Source organism: Pinus tabuliformis, chromosome X (assembly GCF_031772625.1).
Source record: "Pinus tabuliformis cultivar Carrire ecotype Pingquan chromosome X, CPIR1, whole genome shotgun sequence".
In the NCBI taxonomy this organism is placed as follows: domain Eukaryota; kingdom Viridiplantae; phylum Streptophyta; class Pinopsida; order Pinales; family Pinaceae; genus Pinus; species Pinus tabuliformis.
The window spans coordinates 525514070-525539773 of record NC_142308.1 but is presented as its reverse complement, the minus strand read 5'-3'; the positions used below and the strand labels follow the sequence as shown (position 1 = coordinate 525539773).

General features: G+C 37.4%; 1 protein-coding gene across 1 annotated transcript in view; it reads left to right on the top strand.

Moving 5' to 3' along the window:
- The first annotated feature begins 2363 nt into the window (after positions 1-2363).
- Positions 2364-25704, top strand: part of LOC149141012 (alcohol dehydrogenase-like 3) — a 49078-nt gene continuing 25737 nt past the window's right edge. Inside the window, exons 1-4 of the mRNA XM_089453256.1 lie at positions 2364-2400; positions 2481-2617; positions 3446-3489; positions 3567-3889. Coding sequence (XP_089309382.1) covers positions 2364-2400; positions 2481-2617; positions 3446-3489; positions 3567-3889 — 541 coding nt within the window. The remainder of the gene's footprint in view (positions 2401-2480; positions 2618-3445; positions 3490-3566; positions 3890-25704) is intronic.

The window sequence follows — 25704 nt, the reverse complement described above, 5'->3', positions numbered from 1 at the left end:
GTGGCTTGCTTTTGTGTTTCTATGCTCTCTCTCTCTCTCTCTCTTATTTGTCTCCTATAGTTGTTCACTTTCCTCAGTTGAATATTTTGGCAAGCATTATGTCTTCCTCTTAACTCCCTCCCAAGTTGGCTCATCATTTTGATGGATTGTTGTCTATTTTCTTACCTAGTATATGCTAGCCTCATTTGTTGCTCGATCACCTTGCTCTTTCCCATCTACACATGACTACTTTCTTTGTGCCTACCACTTGTACCCTTCCCCCTTTAACAACTTGCTTTCAAATCATTGTTGGGCCTTTCACCATGCACATGTTCATTGAGGTGTGTCCTATTACCAATAATGGATCTCTTGGGGAAACTCATGTATCCACTAACACCTAGTGGAAACAACTACCAGGTTTTGGGAAATTACCCTAGGTCCCATCTAGGAGGAGCTCACCCACATGGCACGAGAAGAAACGTCTCGGTGGCATCATCTTTGAGACATAGAGGTCATGTTGGACACACATGCGGTTGTTTCAACTAATGCACGTACATGATTGACTTATATTGGAATTAGAATTTTCTCCTTAGTAGAATCCTAATGGGTCAATTCAAGCATTGAGAAAACATCCTACACTCTCTATAGCATTTGCATCACCATATGAGGGACTTGGCCCAACACCTCAATCACCTAAAGCAACACCTTGGTATTCTTCCCGCAATATGAAGAACTCTCAGCAGCATTGAGGAACCCATTAAGGTTGTTGCTACAAAATTTGATTCCTTGCTTAGTCTTACGCTATGCTTAGTCTTATTGTGTTTTATGGCATTACAAACTATCCTAATGACCAATCCAACTTGCTTTTTAGTATATGTATAATCTTTTTTGGTTTTTTAAACACTATGCTATCCTATGTCTCTCTACCAAGTGTGAACATGTGAACCTTTTGTCATGGTCTGGTCTCCCAAAAAGAATGACCTAAAGTGTCTAGCATATCCATGTCCACTCATGTTTAGGAGAAAATAAAATATGTACCACAAAAAAAAGCATGATATATATTTATTTTATACATGCACAATGTTAATATTTGATATATATTAAATGGTATAAATATATTATATTACCATGGTGGAAATACCTAATTTACAATTGATAATGGTTCATATAAACATGTTTCTTAAATATTTAGATCTAATTTTATTATTTAAATAGAATGGTTCAATTTTTCTTTATAAATTCTACAAATAAATAAAATTGTTCTTAATTTAATTATCTTGTAATAAAATATACTCTTTACTTTTTTATATATATATATATATATATATATATAAAAGATTTAATTATCCATTATATATTTTCTAAATTTTAGAAAAACTAAACCACCGTTCATCACTTATTTAAAATAAACTATGCACTTATTTAAAATTAACTATAATTGCAAGTCTTATTTTATATGTTATAATTATTTTATATAAAATCTATCTAAACCTTAACGATATTTGATAATATATTTTTTAATATATTTATAAATATTAGTTATAAAAAAATTTTTGTTAAATTTTAAATTTCAAAATAATTAAATAATTTATTTTTTAAACAAAATTTTAATTTAAAATATCTTCATCTAAAAATAACTCAATTCAAACAATATCTCAATTTAAAAATAATGAATTATTTTTCCACTTAAAATTAATGAATTAATTTTCTATTTAAAAATAATTAATTAAAACAATTAAATTTCTCAATTTATTAAAAATAATAAATTAAAAAATTTAATTTATCTATTTATTCCCTTAACCAATGCACTGTTGAGATTCTTTTCCAGCCAAATGAAACGATGACAGGCTACCCTTATTCGCGTTGCTTCTAAAATAGGAATTATACAATTGCATTGCTTCTAAAACTGGGAATCATTCAATCAAGAAATATGGACGGTTTATGATTAAATTGATTAATATACACCGTTGATTCAACTGTTTCTGCTTTCTCCATTTATTTCGCAATGGTTTGAAGTCTGTATCTGACTTAGACAGAGTTAAAGTTCATTTAATAATCTGAATGAAGATACTACCTACATTGGGCTGGAGGTTAAAATGCTTAATATGGACTGAATGGGGTACAAAAGTTGTTATACATATATATATATATATAATTGATTATTAATAATATATAAGATTGCTTAAAATTTTATATTAAAAATATTAAATGGAATAAAATTATATTTCTAAAACCAAAATCTTATTTTCAAAGATAAAATTAACCAAACTTATTAAAAACAAAAACAATATTCTAATTAAAATATTAAATTGTCAAAGATAAAATAACAAGCATTTTGAAACTGAAACAGCGCTATGAATCATGTCAATGAACGATTTCAAAGAATGGGCAGCACAGCCGGTGATGTTATCACTTGCAAAGGTAAAATTATAGATTTTTTTTTCAAATTGTTGGATTGTTTTTCTACTGACTCTTGTTAAATTTACTGAAATATCAAGCAGCGGCTGTAGCATGGGGGCCGAAGCAACAACTGGTTATTGAAGAAGTTCAAGTAGATCCACCGAAGTCTATGGAAGTCCGTATTAAAATTACTCACACCTCCCTCTGCCACACCGACATTACTTTGTGGATGCACGAGGTCAGTGTAAGGGTACTCATAACTTGTTAATTAGAAGCGAACTCTGCGGAACACATTTTTTTTTATAGATATTTAAATGGAGGGTGGTTCAAGGGAGGTTCCAAGAGGGACTGATAATTAGATTGGAATTGCACTCTAGTATCTAGTATGTTACGACATTGTTGAGAATAGTGTAAATCGATTTCAAATATTAAAATTTTAAAGGTTGAAATTGGTGATAGGATTACTGAGTTTGATGGGGCGAGCAATATCATATTGTGTGGGTTTATATTGTGAGATATTTAATGAGGAAAATCGACATAATATATTGGGGGATATATTATGTTCGATATTGTTGAGAATAGTGTAAATCGATTTCAAATATTAAAATTTTAAAGATTGAAATTGGTGATAGGATTACGGGGCTTGATTGGGAGAGTAATATCATACTAAGTGGGTTTATATTGCAAGATATTTAATTAGGAAAAATGACATAATATATTAGGGGATATAAGGGTAAAGGGTTTTTATATTGGTAAATATAAAAAATGGAGCTTAAAGTTAATGAAAAAATATAAAAGGGCATAAAAAATGTTAATGAAAAAGGGATACCTACAATATCTAGTGAAATTAGGGGTTTTCTAAATTGGGAAGCTATATTGGGTTTATATTCGTAGGGGTTAAACAATGTGACTTTTAGAGGGATTTTCCAATATGTAGTCAAATTAAAGATATTGTTTAATATGCCACGAACACAGGCGATATGTCATTGAGTGAATCCTGTGGATAAAACTTGCTTTTATATTACTTATATCTTCCTGAACATACTATCTTTCTTTGTGCATGCAGGATGAGAAACTATTTCCGTGCATATTCGACCATGATGTTGGAGGGTAAGTGAGTTTGATTGAACTGTTGTTTCTATCACAAACAAAGAAAATGTTAATTGATAAGCTGTGACGAATTTCAGAATAGTGGAAAGCGTTGGAGCAGGTTCAACAGATCTAAAGAAAGGAGACCATGTGCTTCCATTGTTCGTTGGGGAGTGTGGAGATTGTGTTTACTGTAACTCCAAGAAGACCAATTTATGCGGAAAGTTCAGAGTGGACGTCTTTAGAACTGTAATGCAGAGTGATCAGAAATCTCGTTTCTCTGTTCGTGGAAAACCGGTGTATCATTTCATGTGCTCCACGTTCAGCGAGTACACAGTTGTTGACTATGCCTGTGTTGTCAAAATAAACCCCAACGCTCCTCTCGAAAAAGCATGCCTTCTCGGCTGTGGATTAGCAACAGGTGTGTGAACCCCTTCATCGGCGTTGTTTACTTTTTTTTCATTTTGAGACGTCGGTTGGAATTTGGCAAGTTTTTGTTTTGTTATGGTTTAAGTCAGGGTTTTAACTATATAATTAAATTAGGTGTTTGACCATATGAATTTAAATTAGGTTTTTGACTATATGAATTTACCTTGTCACTCCCACCTTAGCACATTTGGAACTCACTGACACTTCTTGTCACAAACTCTCATTCATTCATTACTATGCATTAATTTGACTTGGTGGTCCCTTGTGTTTCCCTGGAATCCCTAACACTTCCTAGGTGCATAGGAACACCCTAGCACATGGCACATCTTGAACGCATGTTTCCCTGACACTCTAGCATGCATTAGTACTGACTAGTATACCATGTCACTCCCTCCTTAACACACCTTGAACTCATTGACACTCCCTCTCACACACTCTTATTCATTCATTTCCATGAATTTTGACCTAGTGCCCCCTTGTGTTTCCATAGCACTCACTAACACTCCTTATCAAGCATTGGAACACCTTGGCACTTGGCACATCTTAGCATGCTTCCCTAACACTCTAGCATGCCTTGGCACTACCTAGCATACCTTGTCACTCCCTCCTTATCACACTTCGATATCACTGACACTCCCTATTATGCACTGATATTCATTTATTTATGTGCATTTGAAACTAGTTCTCCCTTTTGTTTCCCTGGCACTTGGCTTTAACACTCCTTAGCATGCATTGGTGCCACATCGTGGCACCTGGCACATATTAGTATTCCTTAACACTTGGCTTGTCTTGGCATGCATAGCATGCCTTGGAACTTCCTAGCATTCCCTGGCATACCTTGGAACCCCATAGCTACCATGCCCTCATAGATAGACTTACCTTTTTTGTGGCTTAGGAATCCAACCAAGTCGTTGGCAAAACAGTGTTGTGCCCAACCCAAAGTCTCCCTTTGTTTCAAATTGATTTTTCCAGCCCCTTATTTCAACCATAGTCTTGCCTTTTGCAAGTTCCATTTTGAACTTCTCCTAACATACTTCGTCCTTGGTACACCTAGAATTTTCTAACACTCATTGGCACACACTCTTATTCATTCATTTCCATTCATTTTGACCTAGTTCTCCCTTGTGATGCCCTGACACTTCCTATCACTCCTCAACATGCATTGACACTACCTGGAATGTGTTAACATGCATTTTCATTCCTTGGTATTCCTTGACACTCATTATCTATCATGCCCTCACAGCCACCCTTACTTTTTTTGGGACTTGGGAACCCAAGCAAGTCTTGCCTCGACTACAAAAAATTGACCAAGTTATGATTACGACAAATAGACTATGTTTTGTTCACTTAAAAACTGCCTATAACTCATATTAGGCTACTCATGTCCAATCTCAACTCATCCTACTTAAAAAGTTACCAAGTCAAGGCTCACATCAAATCGTGGCCATAAAACAACTAAGCAACATAGTTTACATCTTGACATGCCATAGCACCTCGCATGTCTAACAATCCATTGGTGATATGTGGCATGTGTTATCATCCCCTACATTCTTTGGCAATCCTTGTCTCTCCCTAGCACACCTTAGCACTCCATGACACATCCTGGCACTCTAACATGCCTTGGCACTTCCTAGCATATAACCTTGTCACTCCCTCCTTAACACACATAGGACTCTCTGTCACTCCCTATCACACACTCTTATTCATTTCAATGCATTTTGAACTAGTTCTCCCTTGTGTTTTTGTGGCACTCCATAACACTCCCTAACATGATACTGGTAAGAGGTTGGCTCATTTTATTTTTCAACAAGTCTGAATAGGTTCATAGGGCATCCCATTCAAATGTCGTAGATGTCATAAGCACAACCAAAATGCTACGAACTTTCCACTGGGGTTCCATGGCAACAAGGCCTAGAAAATATCACCAAAAATTCAACTATTTAAGAATAAGTCCTACGCTAAATCACACATACCTTCTACTTTTTAAGATCTTTTTGAAATTTCAACTATGACCCTTAAATTCAAGGCCCTCTAGCACCTCAAATGGAAGAATAGAAGGTATTACAATAGGAGGTAAAAAACATTACCCTTCACCTTTGTTAAGACCTATAGATACACCTATAATATATACTCCTCCCTTGACTCAACATGAAGTTTTTATTTTTTCTACTTCGTTTGCATGCCCTCCCTTCAGCGACATCCTCACAAGAGAGCTCGTGGTTGAATATTATGACAAAAAAATGGGTAACACCACCTTCTTACAGGGTTTCAAGAGAGGGGTATTGAAAATAACCATTTTATTCCATATAGCCCTTAATATCTTCTCAACACATAAATGAAATGACAAACTAATAAATTGACCCAAATATAGATCTCATCGTTCAAGGCCAAACCCAAATAGAAAGAATCACACCATGGATTAAGCATTGGCATTGAGTTTTGGTAAAATCAAGGACCTCCTTTCAAGATTGTGACCTTGTTTTTAGCATTCTCAAATGGAAGGTTTAAAACCCACATTAAAGAGGGGATATTTGCACCTTAGCCTTTGAAACCTTTTCCCAAGATGAATCTATCTAATGGACTAGCTTAGATATGTTAGGTCTTAGATTTCTAGAGTACCCAATCAATTCTTTTGAGGCCAACTCCCTAGCCACAACTAAAATTTAGTCCTATTTGAAGAGACAACTTGAACAATCCTCCTAAAAAGAGACATTTTCACTTCCTTTTGATTAATTTACAACAAACCTCAACACCTCTCCTTTATTATTTTCCTCTTCCATTCTCCAAGAAAAAATCATTAATATTATATCATAAACACGTTATATAGGTAAGCATTGTAATCAATTTTCTCAAATCACGGGGTACCTTTATACCTGAAGCCATGTAAGTGGACCTAAGTTGATGCCACAACCCATCACACTGTAAGATGGTTTCGATTGTCTCCTCCAATCTAGGGCCTAACACACCTTACAATGCAAAATGGTTAAGTCATCTCTAACTTGTGGGCTTTTTGCCTTCACAGAACACATTCTAACTAGTTCTCATTAAACACAATGCACTAACTCCACCAACACACACCAAAAGTCCAAGATACAATTAAGATATGACATGCACCCAAGTTCTTAGACTACACTGCCATAAAATGCACCTTCAACTTTGGATATCCGAAAATAGTAATATCCTAACCAAATATGTCCTATTTGCTGGATTTATATAGTTTAATCCTTATCAGATCCTTGCACCTCCTTCACAATCCATGATAAATCTACTCCAATGGTCACCTTCCAAGTTCCAACACCTCCTTTTTAAACATGACATAACCATCTGTATGTCTTGCAACAACCTTGCCAACTTATTTAGTGGGTCACACATGTATTTCACATTTCTTCTTCATCTTGAAAAATGGTTGTGCCAAGGAGAGGGTATCAACAATGATAAATGAATGTTCACTTAGTACCAATGCCAAGTTGCCTTCATGCAACTCGTCAAATGTCTTAAGTTTGCTTCATAACTATTCCACCTCTTCAACCCTTATTAGAGTCTTCCTAGACATGCACTCTTTCCTCAAGTATACCATGACATTATCATCCCAAATGTGCATGGTTGTTCCATCTATTAATGCCTCAAGTTGTATTATCACATTGCTTAAAATGAAATATTCACATCTTAAGGCAAAGAACCTATTTTCTTATGACAACCTAAAATATGCGAGTGACTAGGGGAGGACTCCATTTTCTCAAGATGAAAACAAAGGGTCTTACAACCCCATTCACACAACAATTTGAATTTATTTAACAGAGAGAAGGATACATACCCTACCCTTTCCAAATTTGTCCTATGACTTTTAAGAAACTAACACTTGTTTTTAACTATTAAATCCACTTGCTATATACTCTCTTTTTCTTGCACCCACCTAATATGAAAGTATACATAAATGTTTTTAGTACAACCAAGTTAAAAGCACTTTTTTCCTAAATTTAAGGTTTTGTGATCCATATTACATTAAAAGAGTCTTTTCAGTAGAAATTACATAAGAGAAAATTTTGTTGACACGTTCCAAACCAGCTAGTGTGGTTCATCATCAAGATCATATGAAGATGCATATCATGGAATAGGCTTAAATAGAGGGTGATGTAGAGACCAAAACATCATAATTGAGAGATTTCAAATTCTTCCTAATAAACTTTAATAATACAATCATTACATATAAACCTGTTGTAGTGGCTACAACCACCCTCCAAAATTTTGGCTCGCATGCAAATTTCAGAGCCTACCTTGGATCCTACGATCATTCGTCCTTGGTCACTTGTTGGTAAGTTGATGATGTTGGAAATAATACTGAGAGGGGGGGTGAATCAGTATTATCAGATTAATCAAACTTTTCAAATGCTCAGAAACATATACGCTACTTCAGTTAAGTGAACCAGCGTGTACACGCTACTGTGACGAAGTAAAACAGCGTATAAGAAGAAAACTCACAATTTAGTTAGCTTATTCTTCAATTAAGTGCATCAGGACATTATTCACCACATTAACAGTAAACATGTGCAGTATAACAGAACAGATAAAAAGCCACACACATGAACACCAAGATATAAGGTGGAAACCCAATGTGGGTGAAAACCACCTGCTGCAAGTTGTCTCTATCTTTCTTTAATATGAAACTTCAGTTTACAATCTTTTGTACTGGTGCAGCCTTATACCAATACGCAGGCTACAACCTGCAGAAGGCTACAACCTTCTCTCGTTCTCCAAACTTCCTTGGAAGGGAGCTCCAACCCCCTTTGCTCTTGTACTAGCCAAGATACTAGTACGTAGGTGCTGACCTACAATCTTCCTTCTTTCAGATATCACTTTTCATACATTTTCAGACTTGGATATTCCTGAAGCACAACATTACAATCTGAAGACCACAAATCATTCAATTTCCACAACAGATCATTGAAGCATAAAACAACCAAACTTTGAATCACTGAACCACTGAACCCTGTCAATCACCAGTTACCAGAACACAGAGCAGACTACAGAACTCTGCAATAACAGTCAGACCCCACTGTAAACCCAAAATCAAGCTTCAAAAGATATACGCTACTTCAATGAGCAAAATCCACGTATACACGCTCTTTTACCGAAGCCAACCTGCGTACAGATCTAAAAATAAACTTTCTCAATTTGCAGCTGTACCAGACATTAGTTAGATCCAAAACGTAACATTGCGACAATATGCAGATCTAGAAATACGCATAATCAACCATATCATGATAGTGCATTTCAAACCATTAGATCCCGATCTACCCTTAGATCTAGTCTTCCATCAACCGATGTGATCTCTCCTTGGCTTAGATCAAGCAACCCATAACCTGCATATCAGATCTCTTTCTCTCTTAGATATTCAAGCCTTGTCGAAAGATGAGATTGCCTAATGATCTTCTTCTCCTTATATAGTCTTAGGCCTAGCTCAATACCAAGAGCCAAAACCATAGTAACACAATACCATCAACTTCAAAACTAGGGATCGACACGCCCGTCGAGACACAATGGTCCGAAATCATAGGCACAACTTCCAAGGACTAACCACCATGGACCAAAGGAACCTTTCCACATACACGCGCTTTTTATGAATCGAACTAGCGTGTACACACGACTTGGGCTTAACAAAATGGCGTGTATGAGCTTCCTTGGCATGCTGTACTGAGATCTGTCTTCTGATTAAGTTGCCATCACCTGTACCAACCTCTGAGCACCTGTACCATCCTCTGAGTGAGTTGCCATCAAGGACAACACTTGAATCATAATGCCAACAATCTCCCCCTTTGGACTTGATGGCAACCACCACACCAAGTCACTCTCCCCCTTTGACATCAAGGGCAAAGGGCTGTGCTCCCCCTGAGGACATGCTGATACCTCTGCTTGGCTGTGCTGACTCGTGCTCCCCCTGACAGTAGGCCAGATCTGAAAAAGATGTTCTTCAACAAGAACCAAGATTTATACACCATAAGGGACCTTCCTATCACCAAAAGACTCAATACATACATCCATACTCCCTACCAAGAGGGGACATATCAGAAACAACCAATTATATTACAGCATTCATCCCAGGCATAGTGGGGAAACCAACATAGGCCGTTACATGACCTTGACACCATAAAAGAGATATGACAAGAGAGATACATGACATAGAGACAACAGATCTAGACCAAGACTTAGGAAAGACACCAGCAGCATCTGATAAACATCTTGTTAGATCAGCAACCAGAATTTCTTTCTGAGCTCCTTCTCCTGAAACCAACAACCAAAACATCTGAATGCCAACAATGCTTTATGAGACTTTTGAGCTGCTCCCCCTGAACCTGTGCCTGTTGCACTCCCTGAAACTGTGCCTGAAGAATTCTGACATTCCTATTGCTGTTCAGAACTTCAGAGTTTTCTCTTGCTGTTCAGAACTTCATATACGCGTTTTATCCTGTATAAAACAGCGTATGTACGCAGATGTTCTTTCTGCAACAAGCGTCCAGCATACACGCGACTTACCCAGCATGAATCCGCGTGTATACGCTCATATCCCTTCCGTAATCTGCGTATACCAACTTTTCTGTAGAACAAACAAACTTCAACAACAGGATGAAGCATCAACTACTCCCAGCTTTTGTCTGAGATATTCAAAAGTTTCCCTGGGCAGTGGTTTTGTGAGAATATCAGCAACTTGCTCCTTAGAAGGAACATACTCCAACTTGACCTTCTGCTCAAGCACTTGTTCCCGAAGAAAATGGTACTTGATTGGTATGTGCTTGGTCTTTGAGTGCATGACAGGATTCTTTGAAATGCTGATTGCACTTGTATTATCACATAAGATAGAGACAGGTGGAGTGCAAGTGATTTGAAAGTCCTGCAAGGTCTGCATCATCCAAAGAAGTTGTGTGCAACAAGATGCTGCAGCCACATATTCTGCTTCAGCTGTAGATAAGGCAATCGAACTTTGTTTCTTGCTGAACCAAGATACTAATCTAGAACCCATGAAGAAAGCACCTCCACTTGTGCTTTTCCTATCATCCACACTTCCAGCCCAATCTGCATCTGTGTAAGCATGAAGAGTGAGATTAGTATTTCTAGGATACCATAAGCCATAGTTTTGGGTCCCTTGAAGATATTTGAAGATTCTTTTGACTGCCTGAAGATGAGTTTCCTTTGGGTTGGCTTGAAATCTTCCAACCATTCCTACTGCATGTGTAATATCTGGTCGAGTACCTGTCAAATAAAGCAAACTCCCAATCATGGATCTATAAGTGGGTTGGTGAACTGCTGCTGATTCATCATTTGCACTGAGGCTGCATCCTGTAACCATGGGTGTACATACTGGCTTTGACTCTTCCATGCCATACTTCTTCAAGATCTGCTTGAGGTATTTGGTTTGAGACAAGAAGATACCTCCTTCATTTTGTTGGATTTGCAATCCAAGAAAATATGTCAATTCTCCAAGAAGTGACATTTCGAATTCTTTCTGCATAACCAAGGCAAAGTTTTGACTCATGGTCTCTTCATTGCTGCCAAAAATAATATCATCTACATAAACAACAAGAATTAGCAATTTGTTATTTTCAACTTTTATATAGAGATTGCTATCTGCTGATCCTTTTGAAAAGCCTTGTTGGTGAAGATATTTGTCCAACCGATAGTACCAAGCCCTTGGAGCTTGTTTGAGCCCATAGAGTGCCTTTTTCAATCTGCATACAAGGTTTGGATCATTTCCAAGAATGAACCCATCTGGCTGCTCAATATATACTTCTTCTTCTAAGTCTCCATTCAGGAAGGCTGATTTCACGTCCATTTGAAATACCTTGAAGTTTTGAAAGCTTGAGAGAGCAAGGAACATTCGGATGGCCTCTAGTCTTGCCACAGGAGCAAAGGTCTCTTCAAAATCTATTCCTTCTTGCTGTGCATACCCTTTACAAACAAGTCTGGCCTTGTTTCTAATTACTTCTCCATTTTCATTTAACTTATTCTTGAAGACCCATTTTGTTCCTATTACATTCTTATCTTTTGGTCTAGGAACTAATTCCCAAGTGTTGTTCCTTTCGATTTGCTCAAGTTCTTCATCCATTGCTTTGACCCAACATTCATCTTTGCATGCTTCTTTCACATTTTGTGGTTCAATGGAGGAGAGTAGAGCCAAGTAGCTTGAAGCTTCTGCAAGTGTCCTTCTTGTTTGTACTCCTGCTTCTTTCTGCCCCACAATCTGAGTTTCTGGATGATTCTTTTGGACATATCTGGATGGAGTCTTCTCTTCTATTCTTGTCTGCTCCTCTGGTTCTTCTTGAGATTCTTCTTCTTCTTGAGGTTCTTCTTCTTCATCATTTCGCCTTTGAGAGTAACCTTCATCTTCTTCAATGTCTTCATGATGAACTTGCCTAGGAATATATCCCTTCTCATCAACCACTATATCAATACTGTCAACAATTCTGCCAAGTCTTTTATTGTAGCACTTGTATGCTTTGCTATGTGGAGAATAACCAAGAAGAATGCCCTCATCTGCTCTAGGTTCAAGTTTGCCAAGTTGCTCATCAGTATTCTTAATATAACATTTGCTCCCAAAGATTTTGAAATGCTTCACGGAAGGAGTTTTACCACTCCAAAGCTCATGAGGTGTTTGAGTGCTGTTTACTCGGACATTTGTTTTGTTAAGAATGATAACAGCAGCATGTGCAGCTTCACCCCAGAAGGTTGCAGGAGTACCTGATTCATCGAGCATAGCACGAGCCATTTGTTGGATAGTTCTGTTCATTCTTTCCACAACCCCATTTTGCTGAGGAGTTCTAGCTGTAGAGAATTCTCTTCTTATCCCATGTTCATCGCAGAAATCGAAAAATTCATTTGATGTGAACTCCCCACCTCTGTCAGATCTGAGGCACTTAATTTTGTGTCCTGATTCATTTTCAGCCAATGCTTTGAAGGATTTGAATTTTTCGAATGCTTCATCTTTGTGCTTCATAAGCCCTAACCAAACAAACCTTGAGAAATCATCAATGAATAATATCAGATATTCTTCTCCTCGTGTCCTTTTCCTAAATGGACCACATACATCTGTATGGACTAGCTCAAGAGGCAAGCTAGCTGATCCTTCCTTTTCTGGAAAGTTAGTTCTGGTTTGCTTTCCAAACTGACAAGATTTGCATATAGTGTTGTCTGGAATTTTGATATCTGGAAGATCGCGAACTGCCTGATATTTGCATGCTTTTCTTATTTGTGAGAAGCTTAGATGTCCCAACCTTCGATGCCATAACCAGTGCTCTTCATCCTTGCTAAGATAGCATTGTTGTTGTCCTTCTTCAAATATGTACAGATTATTTGGAGTTCTTTTGCCTTTGAGAACTGTTTTACCTGTATCAAGATCACGAACAAGACATCCATTCGATCTGAAAATAACCTCGGTTTTTTGATCACACATCTGACTGACACTTAGAAGATTATGCTTCAATCCATCAACATACAAAACATTTCCAGCCTTGACCTTTTCTTTCAAAGGAGCAATACCTTTTCCTTTTATAGTTGCAGGAGTATCATTTCCAAAAGAAACTTTCTTTCCCTTTTCTAAAGTAGAATAAGATTCAAGTTTTTCTTTATCACCTGTCATATGTTTCGAACATCCACTGTCAATGTACCATAGATTTTCCTGTCCTTCTGCATAAAACGCTATCCCACATCTTTCTGTCTGAGGTTCTTTTATTCTCCATTTTTTGGTGCTCGTGGCTTGTTCCTTTTTCTCCTGAAACCTGCTCCTGCATTCAGATTCTTTATGACCAAAATTATTGCAAATAGAACATTCAACTTCATTTTCAAGAACCGAAAAGTTGTTATAGGTCCTCTTTGTAATCCCTGTCATACTTCTTTGTTTTTGAGCTTCCCTAGTCATGATTGTTTTATATGCAACACATTGAGCTGCTTTGTGACCAAAGTTATGGCAAGAAAAGCATTGTCCATTGAAGAAGCTTCTGCGGTTATTGAATCTACCAGCCAACTGATTGTAATTTCTATTTTCATCTATTCTTGTGCCAAACTGAGAAGATTTTACCTGTGGTTGGTTGTAGCTTTTGTTCACCCTTAAGAAGGATTGTCCCTGATAGTTTCTGTTTGTAATTCGTCCCTGCTTTACCTGATTATCTTCATTGTTCTTCTGCTCATTTCTTCTTGCTGCATCAAGATAACTCTTTGAGGTGGATGCTTGAGAGGTTTCTCCATTATAGCCCAAACCTGTCTTGTTTAGAGGAGACCGCTGCACATTGATAATCTCATCCAAAGTTTCAGATCCTTTGACAAACTTAAGATTAATAGCTTTTGTTTTCTCAATTTCTTTTCTGAGACCAACAATTTCACCTTCTAGTTTTTCAAGGTGTTTTTCCTTTTCATCAATTTGAAATTGCAAAGTATCAATGATCACACTCTTTTCTTCTATGCATCTCTTGAGTCTAGTGATTTCATTATAGAGATTATCCACATCTACAGCATCCTCATAATCATCATCTTCAAATGCCATTAATAGCTTATATTTATTACCTTGTTCATCTTCATCACTGTTTGATAAGCCATCACTATCTTCATGGGTGTAGTAGCTTTTCTTATTTGCACTTTGTTTCTTATTCCATCTAGCAGGTTCTTTTCCTTTATCCTTATTAGGACATTTTGCAGCATAATGACCTACTCTTCCACAAGCAAAGCATTTGAAAGGTAGCTTACCTCTGAACCTTCCAGCACCCCTTTGAAGATTTCTGACAAAATTTGATTCTTCTTCCTCTTCTTCTGGAACATGGCTTGCTTCATAGTAATCTTCTTTTCTTGATGCCTTAAAAGCAGCTTCCCTTCTGTCTGATGGACCTCCCTTTCTCATTTCATAAGCAGTTAGAATTCCATGTAGCTGAGACATAGTGAGAACTTTGAGATTTTCCTTTTCTTCTATTGCAGATACTTTGGATTCAAACTTGGGGGATAATGATCTTAGAATCTTTTGAACTACTATAGTCTCTTTTATTTCTTCACCCAAATTTTCATACAATTAACAATCTCATCTACCCGAAGAAAATAATTAGCCACACTTTCATCATTATACATCTTGAGGGTCTCATATTGAATCCTGAGAGTTTGAAGTTTAGCTTGCTTTACCTGTTCATCTCCTTCATAGCTAGTGATCATTTTGTCCCATATCTCTTTTGCTGATTTGAAGTGCATGACCTTCATGAATTCTGTTTGAGATATACTTCCTAATAGAGTACTGACTGCTTTTGCATTTGTTTCATATGCCTTTTTCTCAGCTGGATCTGTAGGAGTAGCTGAAGGAAAAGCATAGCCTGTTTCTACAATATCCCAAACTTCTGTACCAAGAGATTGAAGATATGCAGTAACTCTTACCTTCCAATAATTGAAATTTGTTCCATCAAAAACCGGTGGCCTGATTGATGCTTCTTTCTCGTAATTGCTCATGATGAATGATCTTCCTTCAAGCGATCAAGCTTCTCTGAAGGACCTGCTCTGATACCAATTGTTGGAAATAATACTGAGAGGGGGGGTGAATCAGTATTATCAGATTAATCAAACTTTTCAAATGCTCAGAAACATATACGCTACTTCAGTTAAGTGAACCAGCGTGTACACGCTACTGTGACGAAGTAAAACAGCGTATAAGAAGAAAACTCACAATTTAGTTAGCTTATTCTTCAATTAAGTGCATCAGGACATTATTCACCACATTAACAGTAAACATGTGCAGTATAACAGAACAGATAAAAAGCCACACACATGAACACCAAGATATAAGGTGGAAACCCAATGTGGGTGAAAACCACCTGCTGCAAGTTGTCTCTATCTTTCTTTAATATGAAACTTCAGTTTACAATCTTTTGTACTGGTGCAGCCTTATACCAGTACGCAGGCTACAACCTGCAGAAGGCTACAACCTTCTCTCGTTCTCCAAACTTCCTTGGAAGGGAGCTCCAACCCCCTTTGCTCTTGTACTAGCCAAGATACTAGTACGTAGGTGCTGACCTACAATCTTCCTTCTTTCAGATATCACTTTTCATACATTTTCAGACTTGGATATTCCTGAAGCACAACATTACAATCTGAAGACCACAAATCATTCAATTTCCACAACAGATCATTGAAGCATAAAACAACCAAACTTTGAATCACTGAACCACTGAACCCTGTCAATCACCAGTTACCAGAACACAGAGCAGACTACAGAACTCTGCAATAACAGTCAGACCCCACTGTAAACCCAAAATCAAGCTTCAAAAGATATACGCTACTTCAATGAGCAAAATCCGCGTATACACGCTCTTTTACCGAAGCCAACCTGCGTACAGATCTAAAAATAAACTTTCTCAATTTGCAGCTGTACCAGACATTAGTTAGATCCAAAACGTAACATTGCGACAATATGCAGATCTAGAAATACGCATAATCAACCATATCATGATAGTGCATTTCAAACCATTAGATCCCGATCTACCCTTAGATCTAGTCTTCCATCAACCGATGTGATCTCTCCTTGGCTTAGATCAAGCAACCCAGAACCTGCATATCAGATCTCTTTCTCTCTTAGATATTCAAGCCTTGTCGAAAGATGAGATTGCCTAATGATCTTCTTCTCCTTATATAGTCTTAGGCCTAGCTCAATACCAAGAGCCAAAACCATAGTAACACAATACCATCAACTTCAAAACTAGGGATCGACACGCCCGTCGAGACACAATGGTCCGAAATCATAGGCACAACTTCCAAGGACTAACCACCATGGACCAAAGGAACCTTTCCACATACACGCGCTTTTTATGAATCGAACTAGCGTGTACACGCGACTTGGGCTTAACAAAACGGCGTGTATGAGCTTCCTTGGCATGCTGTACTGAGATCTGTCTTCTGATTAAGTTGCCATCACCTGTACCAACCTCTGAGCACCTGTACCATCCTCTGAGTGAGTTGCCATCAAGGACAACACTTGAATCATAATGCCAACAGATGATTTCAAGCTCCTCTCCTTGATCCTAAGAGGTTTCCGCATTCTCATCTTTATGCAGCATGTGGAATTTTCGGGCATAGGGGTTGTTGTTTGTCATGGAAAGGTAATGTTGTTTTTATTCAAGGGAAAGCATGTGTGCATGAGTGGTTGTCATCACATAGACATGTTTCACACTCACCTCATGCACTCTTGTCAAGAAGGTTGCTACATCAAGAAAAGTATGTCTTATGCATTTTGGATGGTTTACATTGTGTCACTAAGTGTACGTGTGTGATCACAGTCAAGTCCTATCATGTTTACATATGTCTCACTGATCTCACACTTAGCCACTTTCCTGAGAAACCTAGCCTCATCCACCTTCCCTGAACTGTGTGCTTTTCTTCTGTAACCATCAAGCTTCCTCCCTTGCCTGATGAAACCTCACAATGCGTAGAAACACCAACCTCCCCTTCCTGCTGAAACATCGCACCCTACAGAGGCCCCACCCAACACTACTCTCTAGAAATGTGCAGAGAAGTCTAGCTGCACGACACTCATAAATTCCATAGAGGTGTCCTCCTAAGACCCCTGTCTTGCAACAGTTCCTTGAGCCTCAAAACTGTGCAGTGTTGTCCAAGTCGTCTTGTCAGTCTTGCATGCAGAACTATGCAGAAAGGCCTCCCAGGGCCTCATTTCAGTAGCAATCACTGTCCGCTAAAATTGTGCAGATCTACCTCTCAATGACTACAGGAAAAGGTGACATGCTGAAATCACCTCCAAGGAGTTGAGGAGAAGGACGAAGGAACCAAATAATGGAAAAGATCAAGACCACATGCAAACTCTGTCAGATGCATGATCATATTGAGGGTAAGTATGGTAAGTAAGGAACATCTTTCAAAGTACACCTCTTAGTTGAGTTTGAAGAACTGCTTGTCATTGTCATATCACCCTATCCTTGGTAAGATGCATGTGCGAAAATGTGAAAAGTCATCTTATGTGTTTCTTCTACATGTCTTGCTTTGTTTTCACTTGTTTGACCAACTGTCGTCTTCTGTATGTTGATTGCTATGTAATACTTGCGACCTCATTATGGTGATGTGGAAGGTTGTGTTTGAGTTGTGTTCACCACGTACACATCTATCGCACTCACACATGATGTTTTATGCACTGTTGCGCAAGCATCATCATGTTCGTTCAATGATCTATCACAAGTGTCATGCTTGTCACTCGCATCGTCGGTCAGTCACAATGAGTATATGTTGTCCTAATGGTTTGAGGTGTCTTGTCGTCGAGTCATGTTGAGTGTGTGTTTGGAAGGTCATGTATGAACAAGTCCACTTGCTCACACACAGATTCATTTTGCTAAAATTCTGACGACCAAATCACCGTCCAACAACTGGACCTTCACTGAGCTGCATTGTATAATTTTAACCCTCGGTGATCATGTACTGATGCCCAAAACTACGCAGAGCTTGAGGCTATCTCTCAGGTAGCCTGTAATGCACAATCCTGGAATCGACCGGACTGACTATTAACCATAACACTGCAGAAGTTACTTTGCAAGCCATTTCAATCTGTGTTGCCCGCAAGCACATCAACCAAGCCTCCATCTGGTCAACCAGAGAGTTTGACCAGGCAGTGACCTTGGGACTCACTCCCCAAAAAAATTGTGCAAAAGTTGCAAAGAATTCCCACTACGCTGACTAAAGAAACTGCATAGACATGTTGGACAGAGACATTGTGTCCATCATTGTCTCCTTACAAAAATTGCGCAGTTTTTCCAACTAGTCACCTAGACAGTCGGTTTTCTCCTCACCCATAAAACTGTGTAGTTTTCATGAGTAGTCTACCAGCTGCCCAACATCTCACTCAACTCATACACTGCGATGGGATGTTCAGCAGGACAACCCCCCCACAATTGCGCAGTTTTTCCAGCATCACTCCTGTAACCCATTGTCAGCTCCCTGAAAAGCTGTGCATTTTTTCCCAGCAAGCCTCCTACACCCCGCTGCCAGCTCGCTGGAGGGGTTGCACAGTTTTTGCTGCCAACCCCCTCTGTTGTCTACTCTGCTTCCCTAAAAAAATCACACATATCTTCCCGCTATTCTAGCCAAATCCCGCATGTAGTCACTTCTGATCTGGATTGTACATCTGAGTCTCCTAGTGATTTTTGCTCAATTTTCACTGATAATTCCCGGAGCCTGCATCCCGGCTTGAAATTTGCCTTGCATAGTTTCAGAGCTTTGTCCTCTCTCTCAGTCACCTGCATCTAAAAGTGAACAATAATGCATCATGGTAGACTAGGAGATTTCTCGATTTGATGTCGTCTCGTCATGAGAGATTGCAGATACAAGTACATGTATGAGAAATGATGCGATGATGAATGGGATGAACAAGGAGAACATGCGAGGAGATTCGTTCATGAATGAATGAACAAGGAATGCATGCAAGGAGATTTGTTCACTAACGGATGAATAAGAAATGCATGTGAGGAGATTGTTTCACAAACGGATGAACGAGGAATGCATGCAAGGAGATTTTTTCGCGAATGGATGAACACATGAAGCATGTCAAATTACAAGTGAAGGAGGAACATGCACATGAAAACATCAAGCAAACACCAAGACCATTGAAGACTTCGCATGCCTTGACATGCGGAGATGAAGCTATGATACACCAAGAGCACATCCATCACTCAACAACACTGCAACTCGACATGGACACCACCAACAACATGAACATGCCACCAATGTTGTGTCATGAGTCATCACGGCCACATCACTAATGTGGGCCATATTGTTTTAATCAATGTAATGTAACGTGGAAGTCCAAGTGACCCACATGTAAAGTTGAAGAGTCATGTAAGTCAAACAATCATGAGGGAATTTGAACAGTCACAAGGGTCAATTTCACCCTTGGCTATAGATACCCCTCATTTATACATGCAAAAGAATTTTGACCTTGGCTCCTCTCACATAGCCTTGAGAGTCTGTAGCCTTTTCTTTGAGGAGCAAGCAATGGCTCCAACGACTCGCTTAGGGGGTTAGTGATGTATGGTGTACCCATGTGTCTTGGAACTTTTCTTAATTCACAAGCCTAATAACAGGACAACACATTTTCATGCATGTATTGTAATTGTTTGTAAGATTGATCTTTAAACACTTGTAATTCATGTTGCTTTGACCTGTGTTAAAACAATTGAACTATTTCGGTTATTCTAATACATATCTTTATGAAAATGTGTTGTATAAGTTGTTAACATTGTCTTGGTCATGTGGGTTGCCTCACCAAACATCATACACAACCTTTCCCATAAACTTGTTATAACGACCATCACACTCGCATGGACTACTTCATTGAGTGTTGTACGTGTTATCCCTTCTTGTGTGTTTGTGACTACCACATCCATGTGGACTACTCTGTTGGAAGTTGTGCATGTCCTGTTGTGTTGTGTGCCTATGACTGAGTTGGGACTCTTCTCTTTCGACTGGAGACTCACTTCCACCCTCTCCCTCTGTGGCGAAATAACCCTGACAAAAGTAACACTAGCACTCACCAGGCACGCGAACCTCTCTGTTCGAAGACAAAGTAGACCACTCTCATGTGTTGACAAGAAAGAGCTAAGGCAAACCTTTAAGACAATGGAAACCATTCCATCATACCAGATGGTACTCCTACATCAAACGATGTGAGGTCTAGTTGGGAATTCATATCGAGGAGATCCCATGAATGTTGGCAGGTCCAACAACGTCAAAATTTCTGGCACTAGAAGAAGGGCCATATGATAAGCTAAGTCCTCACAATCTGTTTTGAATATCTGCATACTTATCATGAATAACTACAAAGTTTCTCTACCGTAGTGTATGTCTTATGGAAACGACTTTGAAATCTTGGAAGAGCTCTGGAATAACTTGTCACATAAAACATATGATGGTGGAGGCCAAGTAGCCTTGGTCAAACATGTGGTTGGCATTGTAGGCTCCTGTGAAAGACATGAAATATTTGAATATTACATGACCTATGCGATGTTCACATACAAGCTTCGAGAGCACCTAATGCATTGGTGTGCCACGCTACCTGAAAAATCCATTCACTCTCTCTCTCATCTGGTCGCAGATATAGACCGCGCTTTCAATCATTTTGACCTTAGAGAACTCGATAAAGAAATTTTGAAATTACAGAAATAACCTGATGAATCTGTTGAACAATTTAACACACGCCTTAGTAATCTTGCATACCGATTTATCAAAGATGAAACTGATTGGGAATTTCTTGATGGAAGATTTGAGTATCTTCTTTACATATTCGAAAATCTGAAATTCTTGGAATCATTTGAACCCCTCCCAACACACCTTAGTGTTAGAGCTTCCAAATATAAGATAGACGAGGTCATTGTCACAAGCGATTGTCTGTAGTCTTCTCATTAGACAACTCTAGCTCCACAGAGCGAGCTGGGAGAAGGTGGACACACATCTGTTGAACTATCACATCCTCCTACCCCACCTGCTCTTGTTATCTAGAAAGATTTAGCTAACAAGAATGCTGGTTGTCATGCAGATTCGTTCTCTCAACCTCCATCCTTGCATTCCATTGATCCTCCGAATTATACTGTCTTGTGTCCTTCCATTGCAGACTCCACACGTGTTGTGAGCGAGGATCAAGTTGTTGATGGAGTTGGTGTTGTTTAGGAAACCTGCGCTATCATTCATGACAACTGTGTGAGGTAATCTAAAGAAGAATCTGTGGTGAATGATGACTCCCTTCCATCCGCATCTCATCTGCTCTATCTTGACATCCCTTGTGATTCTGCAACTTTTGATTCTACCTATGAAAACTCATTTCCAAATGTTTCTATTTCCGATCATTCAAAGGCACACCGAATGTCAGTCTATCAATACATTGCAGAGAGGACACATCTTCCTTTGAAAATCCATCCCATCTAATGTTTATCATTTCTGAAAACACAGAGGGTGAACATTCTTACTTCTCATATACCCCTCTTCATGATTCATCAAATCATTAGGATGCCGACGAACATCCAAAATTTTCTGATCGTGGTTGTCATAATCTTTGTACTTCTTCATTTGATCATGATGTTGATTCACTTGCTATTAATATGTTTAAGCCATTGGTCTCCGATGATCTACCTATTGATGGAGTGGAAAACCCGCAGGCTACCGAGGCACTTTAGCCTTGGTTGATGGTTATGTCAGGGATGTCCTGAGGTTAGTTCCACTTCTAATCAAAAAAATTTTGAAACACCCAAGGCTCCTCATCACTCTCCACTTCACATTGAAGATCAATCAAACACCCATATTTCGCTTCCTCCACTTGAATCACATGATCCCATCACTCAAGATTTGGAGGAATCTTACACAAAAAGTGCGCTTGCAAAGCATAATTCGTTAATATTTCTCATGTTCGCTCGTATGTCACAATCCAAAGAGTGTGTATGTTTATTGTCTGCATGTAGTGTGTCATAACACCATGTTAAGTCTGTAGAATGTCTGTCCTGTGCATTCACTCTTTTATTTTCTGTGGATGTTTTAGAACTCGGAGCATGTTAGTGTTCATTGTTATATCTTTTACTTAACTGTGCTTTGCTTAACTGTGCTTCTTTCGAACCATGCCTTCATCAACATGGGCTAACCAATGCGTCGGTCGCTGCATTGGAAATATCACTTCACGTGAGTAGGCCCATGCATTGTTTAGCGTAGGAGTAGGAGTAGTATTTGCTTCTTGCTTTGCTTTTCTTTATGGTTTGCATATTTGTTTGCTTGCTTACTTGGTTTTTCTTTCTTTCCTGCTTTCCTTCTTTATTTACTTACCTATTTTTCTCTCACATTACCTATTTTTTCTTTTTTCTTTCTTTTCTTGCGTGTACTCGTAGGTTAGCCTCTCATGAAACCGTGTTTGGCTCTTGAGACAAGCTAGGCGAATCTAAGATGTCTTGTATGGCTATCAACATTTGGTTCTCTGTTGTCCTCTCTCTTTATGAAAAAATCAAATAAAGGATGCTTTAAATCACAGTTACCAAATTCCCCAGGCAAAAATTTTGAAAAAAATACACCGAACAATTCGATGAAATTCGAAACTATTTGCAGTACACTAAGTTGATCCAACGGTTTGTACTTTTCCAAACACGCACTTGAATATAACGCTAAGGGTAATATTGTTTAAACCAAAAATGGATAGGGTGATTGCTTGGAAGAAGATAGCAGGGATCACTTGAATATAATGCTGAGGGTAATATTGTTTAAACCAAAAATGGATGGGGTGATAGCTTGCAAGAAGATAGCACGGATCACATGGAGAGAAGGAAATGAATGGGAAGGTAATGTTTTGTTTTTTTGGTTTTTTTTATGTATGAACAGTTGAAATTTTTGTGAAAAAAATATATATATATTTTTTTATTTAGAAATTTTTTTTTTTAAACGTTTGGAAATGTGAGAAAACCGTGAAAAAAAGAATTTAAGCACTAGTATTAAAAGTGGGTAAACAAATTTGTTATCAAAATTGATTATGTAAATATATTTTTATTTATAAAGATTTATATAAATAACTAAGTTTTCAAATATCTATTTACTATTTCTATTCTATAAATAAATAAGTTTCGAAGATATAAATTTAGATAGATAGGTTTTGAATACCCATGTTTAAAATATGTATTTATTAGAAAAATATTTTATGTAATTTTCTGAAATTATAATTTATATTAGATTTATGCTTTAAAATGAAGATAGATTTAAAAGGAAGTGGGCTTGTTTTGAAATAAAAGGAGATTTTGGAGGGAAGTAAGGTGTTTTTTTTAACTATGTAATTTTTTATAATTATTAAAATATTCAAAAATCAAAATAAAGAAAAGAATGATTATAATGTATTACTAATGTCCTATCAAGTTGGTTTGTGATATCCTCTGTGAGATGGGTTTGAATCTCATTAATAAATGAATCGATTTCAATTTTTTTAACAATTGGACCAATGAGCTCATAATAATCTATAAGAAAGAGGAATAGTTTCTTTGTAAAACAATTTCATTGTATTTGAGGACTCGTTTTTAGGAGATCAACGAGTCAATAGTCCTATTGAATTCCCTCGATATGATTCATGTATAAATTATAAATAAATAGTCCAATTCAATTTCCTCATGATTTTTCTACTAAATTTCTTCTTTATGAATATTCTTTCATAGATTGTAATACTAGTGAACCACTAATGATCCAGTTTCTTTTGTGTACTTGTTCAAATGTACTTAGAGTTTTAATCTAGTCTATAAAACTGATACAATAGGAGGTGTGATGTGTGAGAAATAGATAAAAAGAAGAAGATTTTTTTTCTTTTTTCTTTTTTCATTTTTTCCTTCATTCTCATATGAAAAAATAGTTTAATTTATCTTTTCAATATTGAAAATTCAAAATGAATTCTTTTTTTAGTGTGAGAAGAGTTATTAGACCAATCCAACCATCCAATAGTAAATAAAGTCATGTGGCTAAGCCTTAACTGGAATTTAGATATACTAAGAATGAGGAAATGAGTGTTTAAATATAAGTCCCAACTCCAACTCCAACTCCAACTCACAAGGAGCTTAGTGATTAGTATTCATACCCAAAAGTAAAAAAAAAAAAAGAAAAAAGAAAAAATTGAGGGACCAATTAGCTCATTAGAATCTGTATAAGAAAGATGAATAGTTTCTTTGTAAAGCAATTTCATTGTATTTGAAGACTAGTTTTCAAGAGATAAACGAGTAAATAGTCCTATTGAATTCCCTCCATATGATTCCATAATAAATTATAAATAAATAGTCCGATTTTATTTTCTCCTTATGATTTTTATATAGACTGTAAGTAAATAGTTCTATAAAATTTCTTCTATATGAATATTAGATTGTAATACTAGTGAACCAATTTTTAACCAATGTTGCTTATGTGTACTTGTTCAAGTGTACTTAGAGTTCTAATCTAGTCTATAAAATTGATACAATACAAGATGTGATGTGTGAGAAATAGATTAAAAAAGATGATTTTTTTTATATGAATTTTTTTTAATTTATCTTCTCAATATTGAAAATTCAAAATGAATTCTTCTTTTTAGTGTGAGAAGAGTTATTACGCTAATCCAACCATCCAATGGTGAATGAAGTCATATGGTGTCATATGGTTAAGCCTTAGCTCGAGTTTAGATGTATGAGGAATGAGGAATGAGGAAATAAGTGTTTTAAGTATAAGTCCCAACCCCAACTCACATGGAGCTTAGTGATTAGTACTCATACCCAAAAGTGAAAAAAAAAAGTTGAGCCTCTTGTAATTCATTTATGTAACGAAATATTCATGAAAATTTTGAAACAACGACATCGAACAATTCGATGAAATTCGAAACAATTCACAGTGCAATAAGTTGATCCAACTGTTTGTAGTTTTCCAAACACACCCTTGAATATAGTGCTAAGGATAATATTGTCTAAACAAAAGATGGATAGGGTGATCACTTGCAAAAAGATAGCAGGAATCCCGAAAACGAAATTTGAGCATCCTATGAGTCATTTAAGTAACAAAGCATTCACGAAAATTTTGAAAAAAGCAAACAATTCGATAAAATTCGAAGCAATTCGCAGTGCAATAAGTTGATCCAACGGTGTGTAGTTTTCCAAACACGCCCTTGAATATAATGATGAGGGTAATATTGTCTAAACAAATAATGGATCAATATTGTCTAAACAAAAAATGCATAGGGTGATCGCTTGCAAAAGATAGCAGAAATCATATGGGGTAGAAGGAAATGAATGGGAAGGTAGCTATAAATTTGGTTTTATTTTGTTTTTT